Genomic DNA, 21,217 nt, shown 5'->3' with positions numbered 1-21,217 from the left:
TGTGCAGGACACTGTGAATGGACAGTGTGCAGGACACTGTGAATGGACAGTGTGCAGGACACTGTGAATGGACAGTGTGCAGGACACTGTGAATGGACAGTGTGCAGGACACTGTGAATGGACAGTGTGCAGGACACTGTGAATGGACAGTGTGCAGGACACTGTGAATGGACAGTGTGCAGGACACTGTCAATGGGCAGTGTGGAGTTACACTGTGAATGGACAGTGTGCAGTACACTGTGAATGGGCAGTGTGCGGTTGTACTGTCAATGGGCAGTGTGGAGTTACACTGTGAATGGACAGTGTGCAGTACACTGTGAATGGACAGTGTGCAGTACACTGTGAATGGGCAGTGTGGAGTTACACTGTGAATGGACTGTGTGCGGTTGTACTGTCAATGGGCAGTGTGGAGTTACACTGTGAATGGACAGTGTGCAGGACACTGTGAATGGACAGTGTGCAGGAGACTGTGAATGGACAGTGTGCGGTTGTACTGTCAATGGGCAGTGTGGAGTTACACTGTGTATCCAAATTGTGAGGCTTTACTGTGAATGGAAACTGTGAGTTTACACAGTTGCACTGTGAATGGTAAGTGTGACGTTTTACTGTGAATGCAAAGTGTGAGGATATACTGTGAATGGACATTGAGCCATTTTACTGTGAGTTTGCAATTACACTGTGTTTGGACAATGCGCAGCTACACGGTGAATGGACAGTGTGCAGTTATGCTGTGAATTGGCAGTGTGCTGTTATAGTGTGATTTGATAGTGTGTAGTTCCTGTGAATGGGAAGTGTGCATTTTAATGTGAATGGTCAGTGTGACGTTATACTGTGAATGGACAGTGAGCTGTTATACTGTGAATGAACAGTGTCCAGGTATACTGTGAATGGAAAGTGTGCGGTTGCACTGTGATTGGACAGAGTGCGGTTATATTGTGAATGGACAGTGTGCGGTTATATTGTGAATGGACAGTGTGCGGTTATATTGTGAATGGACAGAGTGCGGTTATATTGTGAATGGACAGTGTGCAGTTATATTGTGAATGGACAGTGTGCGGTTATATTGTGAATGGACAGTGTGCGGTTATATTGTGAATGGACAGCGTGCGGGTATAATGTGAATGGACAGTGTGACATTATACTCTGAATGGACAATGCACAGTTACAATGTGAATGGGCACTGCAGTTACACTGTGAATTGACAGTGTTCAGTTATAATGTGAATGTCCATGATCCCTCATTCCTCATCACACTATTCCCACACCTTGATCTCTAATTCCCCATCACACTGTCCCTGATTCCTGATTCCTCATCACATTTTCCCTGATCCCTATTTCTTCATCACACTATTCCTGATCCCTAATTCCTCATCACACTGTCCCTGGTCCCCAATTCCTCATCACACTTTCCCTGATCCCTATTTCTTCATCACACTATTCCTGATCCCTAATTCACCATCACACTGTCCCTGATTCTGAATTCCTCGTCACACTATTCCTGATCCCAAATTCCCCATCACACTGTCCCTGATCCTGAATTCTTCAGCACACTGTATCCGATCCCTAATTCCTCATAATATTATTGCTGATCCCCCAAACCATATCACACTATTCCTGGTCACTAATTCCTCATCACATTATCCCTGATCCCTAATTCCTCCTCAGACTGTCACTGATCCCTAATTTCCCATCACACTGTCCCTGATCCTGATTTCCCCATCACAAATTCCTAATCCCTAATTCCCCATCACACGTCTCTGATCCCTAATTTCTCATCACACTATCCCTGATCCCTAATTCCCCATCACATTATCCCTGATCTGTATTCCTCATTACACTATTCCTGATCCCTAATTACTCATCATTCTATCACAGATCCCTATTTCCTCATCATATTATCCCGGAGCCCTAATTCCCCATCACACTATTCCCACACCTTGATCCCTAATTCCCCATCGCACTGTCCCTGATCCCTAATTCCCCATCACACTGTCCCTGATCCCTAATTCCTCATTACACTATCCCTGATCCCTAATTCCCCATCACACTATTCCCACACCTTGATCCCTAATTCCCCATCACACTGTCCCTGATCCCTAATTCCCCATCACACTGTCCCTGATCCCTAATTCCTCATTACACTATCCCTGATCCCTAATTCCCCATCACACTGTCCCTGATCCCTAATTCCTCATTACACTATTCCTGATCCCTAATTCCCCATCACACTGTCCCTGATCCCTAATTCCCCATCACACTGTCCCTGATCCCTAATTCCCCATCACACTGTCCCTGATCCCTAATTCCCCATCACACTGTCTCTGATCCCCAATTTCTCATCACACTATCCCTAATCCCTAATTACTCATTGCAGTGTCCCTGATCCCTAATCCTTCATCACACTTTCGCTGATCCCTAATTGCTCATCACAATATCCTTGATCCCTAATTCACCATCACACTGTCCTTGATCCTGAATTCCTCATCACACTATTCCTGATCCCAAATTCCCCATCACACTGTCCCTGAGCTCTAATTACTCTCATCATACTATTCCTGATCGCTAATCCCTCATCACATTGTCTCTGATCCCTAATTCCTCACCACACTATCCCTGATCCTGAATTCTTCATCACACTGTCCCTGATCCCTAATTCCTCCTCACACTGTTCCTCATCCCTAAATCCTCATCACAGTATCGCTGATCCCTCAAATCTCATCACGCTATTCCTGATCCTTAATTCCTCACCACACTATCCCTGATCCCTCAACACATTCTCCCTGACCCCTAATTCCTCCTCAGACTGCACCTGACCCCTAATTTCCCATCACACTGTCCCTGATCCTGATTTCCTCTTCGCACTATTCCTGATCCCAAATTCCCCATCACACTGTCCCTGATCCCTAATTCCCCATCACACTGTCCCTAAACTCTAATTACTCATCACACTATTCCTGATTGCTAATTCCTCATCACACTGTCTGTGATCCCTAATTCCTCACTATACTATCCCTGGTCCCTAATTCCTTCTCAGACTGTCCCTGATTGCTAATTCTCCAGCACACTATCGCTAATCCCTAATTCCCCATCGCACTATCCCTGATTCCTAATCACACTGTTCCTGATCCCTAATTCCCCATTACATTATTCCTGATCCCTAATTCCTCATTACACTGTACCTGATCCCAAATTCCTCTACACAGCATTACCACACCCTGATCCCTAATTTCTCATCACACTATCCCTGATCCCTAATTCCTCATCACACTCTCCCTGATCCTGAATTCCTCATCACACTCTCCCTGATCCTGAATTCCTCATCACACTATCCCTGATCCCTAATTCGTCATCACACTATCCCTGATCCCTAATTCTTCATCACAGTATCCCCGATCCCTAATTCCTCATCACACTATTCCTACATCTTGATCCCTAATTCCTCATCACACTCTCCCTGATCCGTTCTTCATCATCACACTTTATCTGATTCCTAATTCCTCATCACACTATCCCTAATCCCGAATTCCTCAACACTGTATTCCCACACCCTGATCCCTAATTCCTCATCACACTATTCGTGATCACATTATCCCTGATCCCCAATTCTCCCTCTATCTCGCACCCGGCAAAAGTGCTTTATATGGAATTCGGACAGAATGAAGGCAGCAATGCTGTCGCTTTCTTAGACTGACCATACTTTCGGGGCTGAGGCTTCGGTAAAGTACAGAGCCATCTAAGTTATTTTCCAGATTTCAGAAGACTTCAGTGAAGTTACACACAGCAAGTAATGATGGCGGATGCTACTGTCTGAGAGTGAACTCACCGAGATCAGAGGAGAGAATGCTGTGAGAATCTGTATCTGAGCATTGACTGGAGCCGGCCCCATGCAGGACACTGTACCCAAAATCTAATATTCTGTACAAGGCAAAGACCCTGAGTGGAAGCTGCTGTTCACGAAATACATTAACACATATTATGATCAAGGTTCATTCAGCTAGAGGAGAATGCTGCTGAATGTTTGTTCCAATGACCAAGAGGAGGAAATAAGGAACATGGAAATCAAAACTCACCCCTGCTTACTGCAGGGAGCGATTCAAAGCAGAATTCCTGAGCGCATGAGGATGCAGTGGGCTGGTAATTCAGGGGCCCAGGGTAATGCTCTGCGAACCGTGTTTCAAACCCCAGCATGGCAAATCGTGACATCTGAAATCAGTAAAAATCTGAATTAAAAGTTTATGACGACCATGAAAGCATAAAAACCCAGCTGCTTCACTCAATCTGTCGCCCTGCCTGGTCTGATATACGCGGTTGGGTAATAAATGTGAGCTCAGTCCAGCCGGCATCCCAGGAGAGAATTGAAGAAATAGAGGAAGACATTTCCAAGCGGCCTTCATGGCAAGATCAGGAACTTTCCAAAAGACCAACAACTCAAGGGGAAAACACTGGAATTCTACATGTTTATAGGAAAGTTCTGCATCGAATGTGACCGAACAGTCCACAATGCAGAAGGTTCAAACACCAAATAGATTGCAACCCAAAGCAGTCTTGGGGAAATCGATATTGAAAAGCTTCTGACAAGGTTGCACTTATCCGTTAGCTGTTCAATGATGCGCTGTGATGATTCTGAAGATAGCCCTTCAAGACATTCACTATCCCTGATCCTGAATTCAGGCGGCTTGAGTGAGAGAGCAATTCACCCAGTCCCACTCTACTGCTTCTTCCCCAGATCCCGGCATTTTCCTTCAGATAATTCTCCAATTCCCGTTGGCTAATTATATTATTCGTAATGCACCATGGATGAAATGCAGCAACACTGGAAAAGAGGCACACACAAATCTCTCAAACCTCCGAGTCGTGAGAAGCAAAAGGATGCTGAGTTCCCATGGGTTACGGCAGCAGCGACCAGTGGAAGGGTAGGAAATGTGAAGACAATTTCCCTTCCTTTAAGAATGCAGAACTTTGGACCTGGAGCTAAATGAGGAGAATGCTGCCTCGATAAAAATGGTCAAATTGGAGAAAGGAAAGGCTAGGGCTAAAGAAACGTTGGATGGATGGTCAGGAATGCCAATCAGCCTGACAAGAACAACATTGTTGTACACTTGACTGTGTCATTTCAGACATGAGAACAATCTCTGAAGACATGTGGTGGACATCTGGTTGGTAGACAGGCAAACAAACTCGAATATATTTCAGGAGTAGGGGCTTTTAGGTGACGTGTTACATCATAGGTTAAACAGCATTAAAACATTTCACCGTGAAAAATTAACATGAAAATATTAAACATCTTGTTGATAATTTTGAATTTGGTTGGAGTGTTGTTCCGCGTTGTCACATTGTTAACAAAGCACGAAACTCGGTGGTAATTGGGAAAGTTTTTCCTTTGAAATTAGACTTTGTAATCACCGCAGTGAGTTTGTGGCAGTGGGAGGAATTCGGGCTTAAACTGTGATCCCATCCTTTCAGAACAAGGAGGAAATCTCGAGTGGTTTAAGATGCAGTCTCCCCGATTAAATATTCAGACGAGTGTGTTTTATAGGATCGCCAATCATGCGTCTAATTAAAGAGGAAAAACACAGGAAACGCCAGTACAAAACTACAGCCAAATACTGATTCGATGTCCTCTCTCGTGGAGACGGTTCCTAAATCCAGGGTGAAAATTCGCAGCTTTTGGATGCAACACAATCCTCAATCTTCCCCCCCCCCCCGCCAATATAAAACACACAATAAGCCCCCCCCCCCCCGTATAGAGTAAAACAAACACAGCAGGATGCAAAATGCTCATACTTTGCAAATTAGAAATAAAACAAGAAGCAGGGAATATGTAATTTTGCACAATGGAGAGAAGCAGCGCATAAGGCTTTGCAACGTGATGGGGGTGCTGCAGGAGGGTTTGAGATGTTATATTTAGCCTGCACTCTGCTCCGTGTGTGTCTGAATGTGTGCTGTATCTGCTGTGCTTCAGACTGGCGGCTCGAATGTTGGTGTGCGGCAGCCGGAGCGGGGAGGATTGGGATGGGGTTGGGCAGTGTCACTTCGCTCCGTGCTCCGGGTTTTGTGTAATGTTGTGCCGGAGCTGGAGCACGATTGGGATGCGGACGGGGACTGGCAGAAGGCGGATTTTGCCGATCCGCTCTGGACACGGGACCAGGTTTTGTGTAATGATGCTGTGCCGGAGCGGGGAGGATTGTGATAGGGAACGGGCTGTGTCGCTCCGCTCCGTGTTCCAGGCCGGGTTTTGCTTGTTCCTAGCCGAGTCTTTCTGCTTTCCCTCCCCTTCCCACGACAGGAACTCCAATCCAGGCCGGGCCGGGATTGTGGGCTGGGCTCCGGACTCCCTGCCGGGTTTTGTACCTCTCTCTCTTTCTCCCTTCTCCTGCCCCCCCGCTCCGCCCCTACAGGCAGCAACTCCAATCCAGGCCGGGCTTTGATTTCCATGCTGTGTGTCTCCGTCCCCCGGCAGCAATTCCAATCCAGACCAGGCTCCTTTCTGTGGGCTAGGCTCCGTATTCCATGCCGGGTGTTGCGGCTCTCCCTCCCCTCCCCCCGCAGCAACTCCAATCCAGGCTCGCTCTCGATCGCCTCAATATGTCTCAAGATGGCGGCCAATGTGGGATCGATGTCTCAATATTGGAAGAAATTTGATTTACAACTGCTTCAGGTCAGCGGCTGGCTGGGGAGCCGGGTCGGTGCGGGACTGGCCCCGGTCTCGGGGTCGGCCTGGGGAGCGGGGATGCTAGGCCGGGCTGTCTGTCGGGGCCGGGGTGCGGGCTTTTACTGATTGATTAGGAATTGATCCCCGGCTGCTTTTGTGTTCAATCATCGATCAGCCGCCAGCAGGCAAGATGGCGCCCGCGATCTGCGGCCCAGGCCCGGCCCGGCCGGCAGGACAGCCCCGGCCCCAGCTCCCAGCCCCGGCTCCCAACACCGTTCCCCTGAACTTTCCCACCGGGAACGACAGCCCGGCTCCCCCAGCCGCCACCCGGGAAAGTTTGAGCGGCGCCCGGCCTCCCGCCTCTGAGAGTCTGCCCGGAGCGGCTTCCATTTGGAAGCTCCCGCCCACACCGAGAGCTTTCCAGGCGGTTGCGCTGCCGGGAGGGAGTGGGCGGCTCGATAGGCCGCACTTTGGCCGAGGGGTTGAAACCTGGAGCGGCAGCCGGGGAACTCGGGGGCGGGATGGGAGTGATGTGGGTAAATCAAATTGGCGGCGGCGGCCGGACTCTCCCTGGGCTCTGTTATATGGGACGTTTCCGGGCCGGGGCTGTGAGTTGGTAAGTTTCCCGGGCCGGGACACTCCCCGGGCTGTGAGTTGAGAAGTTTCCCGGGCTGGGACTGTTAGTTAGGAACTTTCTCAAGGTAGGGCATTCTCCCAGTCTGTTATTTGGGATGTTTCCCGGGCCGGGGCACGCGCTCCCCCACCCCCCCGGAATGGCATGTGGAAAGCGGGAATCGCGGCTCCGCTTCCGCTCCGCACTTTGTGCTCCAGCTTTTGGCTTCATTTAAACTTTTTAAAACAGTGCGTCAGAGTAGTGAAGGAGCCAGTGTGAACTGAGTGACCGCAGGGATAGCGATTCACCTACTCCAGAGATGGCTGCAGCATGTTCCTGAGGCAGCAGTAACATGGGGCAGTGAGCAATCAGAGAGGTGGCAAAGGGGTATAACCAGAAAGTGCGGGATAAATAATCTCAGCAGCTCTGGCAGCATCTGTGCAGAGGGAAACAAGAATTAATGTTTCCAGTCTAGTGTGAGAATTCTTAGGATCTCAGCAATATTTAGTGATATTTAGTCAGGTGGAGTGGTGGGGAATCAATCCACTTGAGGAATGCGGGATTGAGGGTCTGGGCAGGTAATTAGGGTGGATTTGGGGTCTGAAGCTATACTGACTGGGATGCAGGATTGGGGTGTGAGATTGGCAATGTGGGCCAGTAATGGGGCACAGAATTGGTGGTCTGGACAAGTCATGAGGTGTGGGATTGGCGCCAGTCATTGGTGCAGCAATGAGAACCTGACAAGCTAATTAGGTGTGGCCATCAAGTCTGGTATGTTAGGGTACAGCAGTGGCACTTCAAATCTAAATGTGGAGATGCTGGCGTTGGACTGGGATAAACACAGTAAGAGGTTTAACAACATCAGGTTAAAATCCAACAGGTTTATTTGGTAGCAAAAGCCACACAAGCTTTCAGAGCCTTCTGCCCCTTCTTCAGGTGAGTGGGAATTCTGTTCACAAACAGGGCATATAAAGACACAGACTCAATTTACAGAATAATGGTTGGAATGCGAATACTTACAGCTAATCAAGTGTTTAAGATACAAACAATGTGAGTGGAGAGAGCATCAAGACAGGCTACAGACTTGTGTATTGTCTCCAGACAGGACAGCCAGTGAGACTCTGCAGGTCCAGGCAAGCTATGGGGATTACAGATAGTGTGACATGAACCCAATATCCTGGTTGAGGCCGTCCTCATATGTGCGGAACTTGGCTATCAGTTTCTGCTCAGCGACTCTGCGCCGTCGTGTGTCGTGAAGGCCGCCTTGGAGAATGCTTACCTGAATATTAGAGGCCGAATGTCCGTGACCGCTGAAGTGCTCCCCAACAGGAAGAGAACAGTCTTGCTGCTCGACAATCACCAAACAAGACTGTTCTCTTCCTGTTGGGGAGCACTTCAGCGGTCACGGGCATTCGGACTCTGATATTCGCTATGAAAGCTATGGCAGGATTTGAAAATAAGGGTGGGAACTTTAAAATCAAGGAGTTGCTTAACCGGGAGTCAACGTAGGTCATCGAGCATAGGGGTGATAGGGGAGCGTGATTTGTTGCAAGTTGAGACATGGACAGCAGCAGAGTTTTGGATGACCATGCATTTATAAAAGGCAGCAAGTGGCAGACTGGCCAGAATGTGTTGGAAACTTAAGTCGAGAGGTGAAAATTGGATATGGGGCACAGTAATGGCAATCTGTTGCGATAGGTTGGTGCCTTGGTAATCTGCTACGTTTATGGGTTCCTGAAATGGGATGCAGGAATGGTGATCTGCTGTGATAATCGGATGCTGCAACTTGGTGAGTAAGACAGGTTGGGTGTAGTAATGAGGCAGCACAGTGGCTAGCACCGCTGCTTCACAGCTCCAGGGACCTGGGTTCGATTCCTGGCTTGGGTCACTGTCTGTGTGGAGTTTGCACATTCTCCCCGTGTCTGCGTGGGTTTCCTCCGGGTGCTCCGGTTTCCTCCCACAGTCCAAACATGTGCGGGTTAGGTTGATTGGCCATGCTAAATTTGCCCCTTAGTGTCCTGAGATGGGTTAGAGGGATTAGTGGGTAAATGTGTAGGGATATGGGGGTGGGGCCTGGGTGGGATTGTGGTCGGTGCAGACTCGATGGGCCGAATGGCCTCTTTCTGCACTGTAGAGTTTCTATGATTCTATGTGCCCTAATGGAGCACAGCGATAGGGCTGTGGTGTCATAATAGGTTCTTGTGTGGTAATGACATTCAGTAATATGGTGCGGCCTGAGCACACCAGTCAATGATTGCACCAGTGAGGCTTTGGTGTAACTTTAGTGCAAAAACAAGCTTTCAGTAAGTGGATACAGTAATTGAGGTCAGGTATAGTCATGGTTAAACAGTTGAGCTCAATAAATGAGCATTTGGTTAATTGGTACAGTAAGGGGGCACTGCCAGATGAGTTTATAATGTTGCTGCATTGCATTTTGACAATCTGGTAAATGGATGCAGTTGGTACAGAAATGGGGCTGGTCAATGGGTATAGTGGTAGTACTCTTATAACTGGTTCCAGTAATCAGGCTGTAGTGTTGAACTGAATGAAGTTTGGAAGTACTTCTGATTGTAGATAGTTCTGAGGTTTTGGTTTTCTGGAGATAGGAAGGAATGGCTTGTATTTTCTTTTGGTCTAAAAGTAACAATCCACTTCTGCTTGAATGGTGTTTGAAAACAGTTTGTATGGTGCGTGAACAACCTTGAATTGCAGGGAAGCACTTTTCTTTGAAAATAATCAATAAAGTGGGTCTGAGGCATCTTCGAATTGAAATATTTAAGTGAACAGACACACCAAATTGTGAAATAGCTTAACTGCAAGTGTGTATTTTTTGAACTGTTGGTATTTGCAGTGTTTGTAATCATATCAAATTTTTATAGTGCTTAGGCGGCAGGCTGAATCACTTCTTTTTCATTAATCCTCCTCTGTTTGTTTACTGAGGCATACTTTGAAGATGAATTCTGACTAAGCGTGTCTGGTATGATAATCACAGTGCGTGTCTATGTATTGTTCCATACATTTTTACAGCTTTAATGGCGTTTGGGGATGTAACCCTTTTGCCATTCAGATTTGTTCCCTGTATAAATATTTTGCTGAATACAATTCTTTGTGTTTTGAAGATAAAATAGCAAGTGGTCTGTGTATCAGGGATTGATGTTGATGTTTGAGAATTTGCTTTGCAGGATGTTTAATTGCATGAGAGCTGAGTTTGAATTATGCCAACTGCATAGATTGCGTTTTAAAATTAAATGTTTTTAAGGTCTTGGATATGTACTCTTTAATAGAATAATAACCAAATGGAGATAACACCAAGGTAATATTGCTTGATTTTATATTTGGTCATTATGGGGTAATTTTCCCCAGCCACTCTGAGATAAATGCGGCCAGAGGGAAGAGTGATTAGACTTGAGCTTTATTTGGCCAGTGTGCATTTTGTATGTAAAATTCCTGCAAGCCTATTAGATACTCATACAAACCTGGAATTTCTAGGATTGCTCTGGCTCTTTGCCAACTGGTAATTGCTGAGGTGTGGGAAGCGAAGGATTTGGTAAAAAAATATTTGATACATTAGTTTGAGTATTTATTTTCTGAGACTGATTTTACATGTATTACTGTTTAAAGAAAATGCCCACTTCTCACCGAGATTATCTAATGCAGTTCATTTTATGCAAGCAAGATGTAATCTTAGCAGGGAGGGAGAAATGAACCTTAGAGTTGTATTGAAAAGCATTGTGACGGTGCAGAGTGGTAAAACTCTAATTTCAAACTGTAATTACTGAATTTTGCATAACAGCACACTGATATGTTGAAAAATAGAATGTAAATGCCTGATGACATAAATATAACCAAAACTCTGAATAGAACCCCTTACTTCAATATAAACCCTATATTAAATCTATGAACATTTATGCTATATTTTAAATATTGATTGATATACAAGTTCCATATAGACTGATCAGGGGAACAAATCAGGAATGTTTTTAGTTTTTGAATTTAAGGTAACAATCCTTGCTATGTAAATACTATTGTTTATAAATGAAATGTATTTTATACCTGTTACTTTTGAGCTGAAATGTATACAGCACATTGATTGGAGTTGCTTTCTAGTTATTTTTATATGCTGAAGCAGCTATTGATATTAAATGTGTATAGATCCTTCCTAGACAAGGCAGAATAAGCTTCCTTTGTGTTCCAACATTCTTGAGATGACGAGGCCCCCTGGGCTGTACTTGACACCTAGATGATTGTGAAGTGCTTGGCTGAGGATTGTGGTATCTTTTTCTCTTTGCGTAGTGCAAAATGAAATAAGAATTTTAGGTTTTGAATATGTATGCTGCTTGCAGGGTAGTTTTTAAAATTAAGCTGTAGTTATTTTTAAAAGTAACAAAAATGGCTCAGTAAACTTTCAAGGTTTCACTCTGGAGGCTGAGAAATTTTTGGTTTGATTTGCAACTGCATCATCAGACCTCAGAGCTTGGTACAGGGTGTTCCTTTTAACATCAGTGTTTAACTTTGACCTGCCAACTGGAAAGGTGACAGTTTAAATTAAGAAAAATACCATTTGTAGGGAGCTGCCTCTTTTCTATAGCTTTACATTGTTCCCGTCAGGTCAAATTCAATTCTGTCAGAACTGTTATGGATTGGAAGAGATGCCACCAGTAAATTGTTGAAACGTTTAGGATGAAATGACTTGAAATTTCAGTGAGATGTTTTGTGTTTGTCTATCAGATTGCCACAGAATCCCTTTTGGAGAAATACATGGGTACAAAAACAGAATGCAGTCATGCATTTTGTTTTCAGTGTTTTCTCCCAGCCTCAATTTGAGTTGAAAAATCTTTTGTTATTTGAACAGGCAGCTAATCTTGGAAATGGTTCTTTGTAGACTGCAGAAGAACTGTTCCAGCAGATATTGACATTGTTAACGTAGGTGAAATTAGTGCCGTACCAAACAGGATTTTCTCTGGTTTTTAATCGATACTGTATCTTTCATTGCATTCTGTGTATAAATTTGAAAGCTTTGGCTGTCAAACTGGTTAAAGGGTGTTAGCTTCAGTTGCTGAATGGCTTAGGTGGCCAGGGTATTTGCAGTTTCTTCCTCTGCCTCCTCTTCATCTGAATATTGACTTATGCAGAAGTTAATTCAGGTAGCGATCTGGTATCACATGTAGGTAGCCATATTTCATGCACAAAAAAACAACTTTTATTAATATTCTGCCTCTAACGTAATTAAATGTCTCAAGGGACTTTACAGAGGCATGATTTGAAAAAAAACCCAAAACCTTGGCCAGAGGCAGATTTTAAGTATGTTATTGGAGGAAAGTGAGGCAAAGGGAAAAGGAGGAGAGCTTGAGGGAGGAAATTTGAAAACTTGGGGCTAAGGCAGCTGAAGGCATGGTCACCAGTAGTGGAGTCATTAAAATCAGGAATGCTGAAGAGGGCGGATTTATATGAGTGTGAATATTTTGGAGGGTCGTGGGGGGCGAGGGGAGATTACAGATATGGAGAGGTGCCAGGCTATGGAGGAATTGAAAAACAAGAATGGGAATTTTTAAAAACGAGACTTGGTTTAACTGAGAGCCAGTGTTGGTCAACAAGTAGGTGGTGATAGGGAAGCAGGATTTGGTGTTGGTTTGGACTGGATGGCATCAAAGTTGCAAGAGATTGCAATATGGGAGGCTGGCACAGAGTGGATTAGAATAATCAAGTCTGGAGGGAACAGAGGCATGGGTGAAGGTTTCAGCTGAAGACGAGCTGAGGCAGAGGTGGAGATAGGTGATACAGAACTGGAACTAGTCTTGGGGACAGCGCGGACATGTGTAGTCAAGGCCAGCGTGCTATTTGCTTTCCTAATTGCTTGCTGTACCCGCATGCTAACTTTGTTTTTATTGTAATTGTACAAACACACCCAAACATCTCTGAACACCAACGTTTACAAGTTTCACACCTTTTAGAAAATATTCTGCTTTTCTATTCGTACGACCAAAGGGAGGAACCTCAATTGCTCACATTGCGATCCAGCTGCCATCTTGTTGCCCATTCACTTCACCTGTCTATCTCTCTTTGCAGCCTTCTATGTCCTCCTCACAGCTTGCATTCCCACTTAGGGTATTGTATTGTCAATCATATTGTCAACCAACTTCAATTAATGACTTTGTTTCTTTGTCAATAATTTAGATTGTAAATAGCTCAGGCCTAGCACTGTTCCATGTGGAACTCCACACCTGTAAACTTGAAAATGCCCCATTATCCCTAACCAATCTTCTGTTCATGCTACAACAACCTGCTCCGTTTGAGTGAGCAAGAAATATGGCTACCTGTGTTGTCAGATCATTGCCTGAATTAACCTCACTTTTCAGATGAGGAGGACACAGGGAAAGAAAATTTAAGTACCAATTGTAATCTAAGTCACGAAGCAACCAAGAGGTTGGAGTGGTTTTGGCTTTTGATTGAACAGTTTCCTGTCTGTAGATTATCTCCATGCCTGTTGGGAATTTGCTGGAGGTGAGGTGCAGTTTACTGTGAAGAAAATAGAGAAGTGTTTGTACAATGACAGTCTTGCTTGATTCCAGTCTTCACTGATGAGGTTTGTGGTTGTTCTGTTGGCGATGGTGATAAATTGCGGAGGGCATCCAAATTTGAGGAGGATACTTCGGAAGCTTTTTCAGAGTCAGAGGCTTTTGTGCAGTTGAACAGATCACACATACAGTAGTTGGTGCTATCCCTTGTACATTTCTTGAATTTTCCATGCAGTGAAGATCATGCCTGTTGGTGCCCCTCAATGAGCAAAAACCACATTGGAAGGAGCTCTTCAGCCACTAAAAGGAGATGATTGGAGGAGGATCCGTGTAATGAACTTTTGTGACAGACATCAGGAAGACTCCTCTGTAGTTACTGCAATCAGACTTGTCTCCCTGCTTGAAAACAGTCATGATCACCTTGTCTCTCAGATCCCTTGGCATGTACTGTTTTTTTTCACAGATGAGGGATGCGAGGTTGAGCAGTTATGCCAGGAGTGTATCTCCACCTTGTTTCACTCGCTGAGAAAATGAGCTCCAGATCATTGTCGACTCCTTATCCAAAGGATATGATAAAATGGGTCTGTACCCAGAAAACTAAGGTCCTCTTCCAACCAGCTTCCACAGATCCTCAAAAAAACTCAAAAGTTGTCAAAAAGGATATCCCTTTCATAAAATCCCTTGTTAAAGCAAAGACTTGTTTAAATCATTTATCATTTTGGAAGTCTTGTAATGCACTTGGAAAAGCATAGTAAGACTTGTTTAAATCATACTATGCTTTTCCAAGTGCATTACAAGACTTCCAAAATAATAAATTCCAGCACTTACCTGATGTCTGAGATTGGGCTGACTGTCCTGTAGTTCCATTTTCTCTCCCTCCTTTCTTGAATAGTGGTGTTACGTTTGCTAATTTCCAATCTGCTGGGACTGATCCAGATTGAGGGAAATTTAACTTTTCACAGTTTGCAGCAGGTTTGTTGTACTTGGGATCCGTGACATCCAACCATGCATGTGTGCATCTTAAAGAGAATATTGCTCATGTACAGCCTTTTTGTTCCTGTATGGCATACTCCCAACTGTTGTGCAGCAGTGCACCCTGAGAGGGAATATTGGTGGTGAGTCAGATGTGGAATTTAAAACACCGCACAGGTTCAGATAGGATACTGAAGCTTCAATTATGTGTATCATCAGTCTGTTTCTGAAATTTACTCAATTGCTTTGAGATCCTAGGATAAAACTGGGATAGGTATGTTTTTAACTCCACTCCCACCTTACTGTCGTGATTTATGCTTCTTTTGATGCAGATCTGGAATTGAACCTGAGACCTTTTTGACTGTTTCCTTTCACAAACATACTAAGAACAGGAAAAGACCAGCTGGCTCATTGAGCCTCACCTTTCCTGGCACCGTGTAATTTGCACATCATCTTTGTCATTTCTAATCGTTATACAGTCCTCTGGGAGAAAAAGAGGCACAGAAAAAATCTTGGACCAATTTAAGAAAAAAAAGATTGTTTTTGACCTTTAAAAATGAAAAAGCGAACTCTAAGATCATGGTGACTGATGATGTTGCTCCAGTGACTCACCTACCACCTATATGTGGAGATGTTTGCCACACATGCAAACACATTCAGCTCTCTATTGCAGTGAATGCCAGCAACTTGTTTGGGGTTGACAGTTCTGTGAAGAATTAACTGGCATCTTATTCCACTTGCATACTGTTATAGTTTATATTGGTCACTCCTAACTTATCTAACTTAAAATAACCTAAATATGAGGGCATTGAACTGTTGGAGGGGAGGAGTGTCTCTTGCATCTTCTAATGACTAGTTGGTTATCACATTTTGTATGTTTTTTGTTATCCCAATCTAACCTTCTTTGAAATGATCTTCAGTTGCAGAGTCTGCTTACTTTTGGCAATCAACACTGCGTAATCTTAGAATTTACAATTCTTGCTGGATTTTAAGTCTTTACCACTGGATTATCTGAGGAAGTGAGGTACAATTTGATCCAGTCCAGTTGCTCTTTGTACACCTATTAGCTAACTGAATAGTGGTATTGGGCTCAGGCAAGAGAAGCAATCAATTGACTCTTTTTTTTGAAAGGAAATGGTGTGTCACATGGGCAACATTTGGAAGTAACTGGGCAGAATTATTTTTCATGTACTTATGGTATCATTGGGAGGACACAACCTGTGCTAGAGCTTTCTGGGCACTCCACATTAGGGGCCATATATAGATTATAATAGGTCACACTAACTCTTTTTACCTTTTTTGCTGAGTGTTTATTGTCTGGTGAAGGGCACATACCTATAATATTTCCTGCAATATTTGTAGGTCACTGTATCTGCTGCTAAGGGATCAGGTTGCAGACAAACCATGGGATGCATAACATGATCTGGTGATCAGATCAGCATTATGTTTCAGTTATCTCCTGCTTCACTTTACCCACCCCCAAAAATCGGAATGATGCTGCCCATTCCATTCAGTGTTGATAGAGACTTGAACACAAAATCAGTGTTAACACTTCAATGCAGTACTGAGAAAATACTGCACTCTTGGAGGGGCTGTATTGTGGATGAGATGTTAATCTGAGGCCCTTTTATTTGATTTATTATTGTCACATGTTTTAACATACAGTAAAAAGTATTGTTTCTTGCGAGCTATACAGACAAAGCATACCGTTCATAGAGAAAGAGAGCGTGCAGAATGTAGTGTTACAGTCATAGCTAGGGTGTAGAGAAAGATCAACTTAATACGAGGTAGGTCTATTCAAAGGCTGATGGCAGCAGGGAAGAAGCTATCCTTGAGTCGGTTGGTACATGACCTCAGACTTTTGTATCCTTTTCCCGATGGATGAAGTTGGAAGAGAGTATGTCGGGTTTGTGGGGTCCTTGATTATGCTGGCTGCTTTTCTGAGGCTGTGGGAAGTGGAGACAGGGTCAATGGATGGAAAGCTGGTTTGCGTGATGGACTGGGCTTTGTTCATAACCTTTTGTAGTTTCTATGTGTCTTGAGCCATACCAAGCTGTGATACAACCAGGAAGAATACTTTCTGTGGTATGTGTAAAAGTTGGTGAGAGTCATTGCGGACATGTTGAATTTCCTTAGCCTCCTGAGAAAGCAGGGGCGTTGGGGGAGCTTTCTTAAGTATAGCGTCGGCATGGAGGGACTACGACTATGGTTGTTGGTGATCTGGACACCTAGAAACCTAAGCTCTTGACCATTTCCACTTCGTCCCCATTGACGTAGATAAGGGCATGTCCTCCACTATGCTTCCTGATGTTGGTGACTATCTCCTTCGTTTTGTTGACATTGAGGGAGAGATTACGGTTGGGCTACCTTTTACAGATGTAAAAAAGATCTCACAGCACTATTTGGCAAAAGAGCAGGGGATTTCTCTCAGATTTTCCAGCCACTATTTATCCCTTGACCTATGCCACGAAAACAGATTCCTTGGTCATTATCTCATTGGTCTTTGTGGGGCATTGCTAGGTTTTCTACATCATAATAGTGACTATACTGTACTGATGAAGAGTCAAAGAGTCTCAATATTATTTATCCTTTCTCTCCCTACAGGCGCTGACAGACCTGCTGAGTTTTTCCAGCATTCTCTGTTAAGATTTTTTTTTATTTTAATGTCATCAAGGGGTATGGGGAGGGATAAAGCAGGAAAAAATATTGAACTAGAGGATCAACCATGATCACGTTGAATGGTAAAGCAGCAAAAAGGGCCAAATGGCCGACTCTTGCTCTTAGTTTCTGTGTTCCTGTTTCAGAGGTACTTAATTGAGTTTGAACTGCTTTGGGATGTTCATGTTGGACTTGACATGACATGTCTATTCTTTCTATGACTCCGGAGAGATTTGGTATGATGTTGGCAATCAAATGTGCTTCTGTAAATTGATCACTGAATGATAGTATGTGAGCTCCTCTGCAGTCTATACTGATCAATTCAGTTTCATTAAGCTAAAAAAGATTCAAAGTGTCCACTGGTTAAACAGAACTGGTAAAATATCCAACTCGAGTTTTGCCACTTATAACCAGAGAGGCTGAGATTGACAGTGGTAATTTCGCTGCCAGCTGGATCTGCAGTTCATATGACATGCAGAGTGATACAAAAATGGCAAACTAATTGTACAGGACAAATTTCCACGAATAGGACTAAATGACCAGTTATTAAAATTGTGACAGAGCTTCTGATACCCTTTGGCAACATTAGGATAGAATTAAAATCAGTTTTTAACCCAGTTTGGCTTGGTGGCCACATTTTCTCTTTTGAGCAGCAGGTTAAGGATTCAAACTTCAAGTCACTGGAGCACTGAGGGAGTGCTGCACTGTTGGAACTATCTTCTTGTAGATGATATGTTAAACCCAGTTTAACATATCATCCCAGGGGCTGGAAAATTACAATTTGAAAATGTAAATTGTTACTGATTGCATTGTGCGTGCTAGAAAGAAATATGTGTCAGAATGCTGCATATTAATAAACCCACACTCTGATTGTGCATTTCAAAAATTTGAAGGGCCTTCCACTCTTTCCAGACCCCTTTCTCCACCCCCGTAAAAAACATGAAATCCTCACTTCCTTGTGCTACATCTCTTGTTCACTGAAGGCTTCCATGTGATTGTCGTCAGGTCCCAGTCCTCCTCAACATCCCTTGCACAGCAGGCACTCTCCATGCTGTTCTTCCACATATTGTCCCAGCCCAGGACTCTGAAGCTCATTGTGACTGCCTCTCTGTTTCCTGCAATGCTATGAAGTTCAGGTACTCTTCACACTCCACCTCCAAACTTTACTCTCCATTTTCTCTCCCTGGGACTGCCAGCATGCCTTCAGTTGCTTATTCCTTCCTTCCTGCAGCCATTACTTTTGTTACCAGCACCCTCAGCCACGTTTATCTTTGTTCCACTTAAAATGTGCTCTGACTATATCAGTGGTTCTGAAAATTTTAGTTGAAGGGCTCGTTTTTAAATATTAGTAATCACGGGACCCCCATCAAAATTTGGAGAAATTATGCCCTGTGAAAGCTTGTATTTTGGTGCCCTTGCTTTAAGCATGTAATATTTGAGTATTTAAACTTCCCTTTCTTGCTCTTTGTGATTTTTATAAATGACCTGGATGAGGAAGTGGAAGGATGGGTTGGCAAGTTTGCTGATGACACAAAGGTTGGTGGGGTTGTGGATCGTGTAGAGGGATGTCAGCAGTTGCAACGAGACATAGATAAGATGCAAGACTGGGCGGAGAAGTGGCAGATGGACTTCAACCCACATAAGTGTGTGGTGGTTCATTTTGGCAGGTCGAATAGGATGAAAGAATATAATATTAAGGGTAAGACGCTTGGCAGTGTGAAAGATCAGAAGGATCTTGGGGGCCCGGGTTCATAGGACGCTCAAAGCAGCGTCGCAGGTGGAGGCTGTGGTTAAGAAGGCGTATGGAATACTGGCCTTCATCAATAGAGGAATTGAGTTTAGAAATTGGGGGATAATGCTGCAGCTGTATAGGACCCTAGTCAGACCCCACCTGGTCGCCTCATTACAGAAAGGATGTGGAAGCCATAGAAAGGGTGCAGAGGAGATTTACAAGGATGTTGCCTGGATTAGGTGGCGTGCCTTATGAGGATAGGTTGAGAGAGCTAGGTCTTTTCTCCTTGGAGAGGTGATGGATGAGAGGTGACCTGAGAGAGGTGTATAAGATGTTGAGGGGTATTGATAGAATAGATTCTCAGAGGCTTTTACCCAGGGCTGAAATGGTTGCCACAAGAGGTCACAGGTTTAGGATGCTGGGGAGTAGGTACAGAGGAGATGTTAGGGGTAAGTTTTTCACTCCGAGGGTGGTGGGTGTGTGGAATTGGCTGCCGGTAGTGGTGGTAGAGGCGGATTCGATAGGGTCTTTTAAGAGACGTTTGGATAAGTTCATGGAAGTTAGTAAGATCGAGGGCTATAGGTAAGTCTAGTACTAGGTAGGGACATGTTCGGCGCAACTTGTGGGCTGAAGGGCCTGTTTGTGCTGTAGCTTTTCTGTTACAGGTGTGCCATCGTGCAGCAATTCAGAATGTGCAGTGCACAACTGAAGCTCCCTTTAAGATGTGTGCGTGGTTGCAGAACAATCATCAGAGCACTGTGCTGTGTTGCAAACTGGCTGTGCACAGCAAAGAGCAATGGAGGGAACATTGTTCACCTGGAAATCACAAGCAATCTTGGAATCTGCTGCTAAACTGAAACATTTCTCTCCACGGGTGCTGTCTGAACTGCTGAGTATTTCCAGCATTTTCTGTTTATAATTTGGAATCTGGGGGTGTCTGCCTATCTGTTATGTTCCTTTCAGTGATGCTCCATGGTTGCTCCCTCCTGGGTCAGACAGCTAGCCCACAACACGTGGTTACACTCTGCTCTTGCCTGACACCAAGTCTGTCTCCAGCTGCTTCTCACTTGACCATGTTCCTCCCAGCATAATTTTGTTATATCCAGCACTGTTTAAAAGCACAGAGGTTAGAGCAATATCAACTAAAGAAGCATTAGTTGGATCAAAATCATTCGATTTGCTTGCTAGGGCATTGTGGTGGGGTCTGAATCGTATAGATCAGACAAGTTCCATGTTTGATTTACCATCTGGAATCTTAATTGATTTCAGCTTGAGTGGTGGCTGGTCTGTCACAATTTGGTCTTCTGTCCCCAAGCTAGGTAGGGTATAAATCAGCTTGCCCACCCCTGCTGGGAAGTGTATATGTGAACACAATGAGGCTCTGTTGTGATGACCATCTATCACCCATCAGTTTGCCAGTGCTCTGTGTTGAAGCTTAAATGATGTGGAGATGCTTAAATGATGCTGAAGCTTAAATGCATGAAGAATGTCTACTTCTGTTTTTTTTGTTGAGGCTGCCCAGGCCAGTGGTACACATCAGTGGATGAGTTTTATCTCAGGAAAGCAATATGCTTCAGATTTCACTGTTAAGCAGCAGTGGGACTCTGTTGCGGTGGAGGATAAGTAAAAAGCAGATTCTCACGAACCTATGACAACAACAAAATACTGTGGATTTTGTAATGCGAGTGGAGAGAGGGTTAAGCAGAGGTGTGAATTGTCTCAAGCCAGGACAGTCAACTCTTCATTCACCTGATGGAGGGGCAGCGCTCTGAAAGCTCGTGCGACCAAATAAATCTGTTGGACTTGAACCTGGTGTTGAGACTTCTTACTGTGCCTTTAGGGAAGAGTGATCATTGCATGCTTGAATTTCAAATCAGTTTAAGGGCAATAATCTTGAGCCCCACACTAGTGTTCTGGTGATAAACTAAGGTAATTACATAGGCACAAGGACAGATTTAGCTCTCGTGGACTGGGCAGAAAGACTAAAAGATAGTCCATTTGATGAATAGTGGCAAATATTTAAGGAGATATTCAATTCTTCCCAACTAAAATGTCTTGCAAAGGGGAAGTAAGATG

General features: G+C 44.3%; 1 protein-coding gene across 9 annotated transcripts in view; it reads left to right on the top strand.

Annotated features, from left to right (window-relative positions):
- Nucleotides 1–6,165: 6,165 nt before the first annotated feature.
- LOC144501444 (protein CASP-like) overlaps nt 6,166–21,217 on the top strand; it is a 779,365-nt gene continuing 764,313 nt past the window's right edge. For 7 of the 9 annotated variants that reach the window (XM_078225210.1, XM_078225209.1, XM_078225206.1 and 4 more), the window contains exon 1: nt 6,841–7,267. In XM_078225210.1, coding sequence (XP_078081336.1) covers nt 6,842–7,267 — 426 coding nt within the window. In that variant the 5' untranslated portion in view covers nt 6,841. Of the gene's footprint in view, nt 6,658–6,840; nt 7,268–21,217 lie in introns of those variants that run through there. The other 2 variants (XM_078225211.1, XM_078225208.1) reach the window with 1 other exon arrangement.

This window comes from Mustelus asterias, chromosome 12 (assembly GCF_964213995.1).
Source record: "Mustelus asterias chromosome 12, sMusAst1.hap1.1, whole genome shotgun sequence".
Lineage (NCBI taxonomy): Eukaryota > Metazoa > Chordata > Chondrichthyes > Carcharhiniformes > Triakidae > Mustelus > Mustelus asterias.
This window is presented reverse-complemented; position numbering and strand designations above follow the sequence as displayed.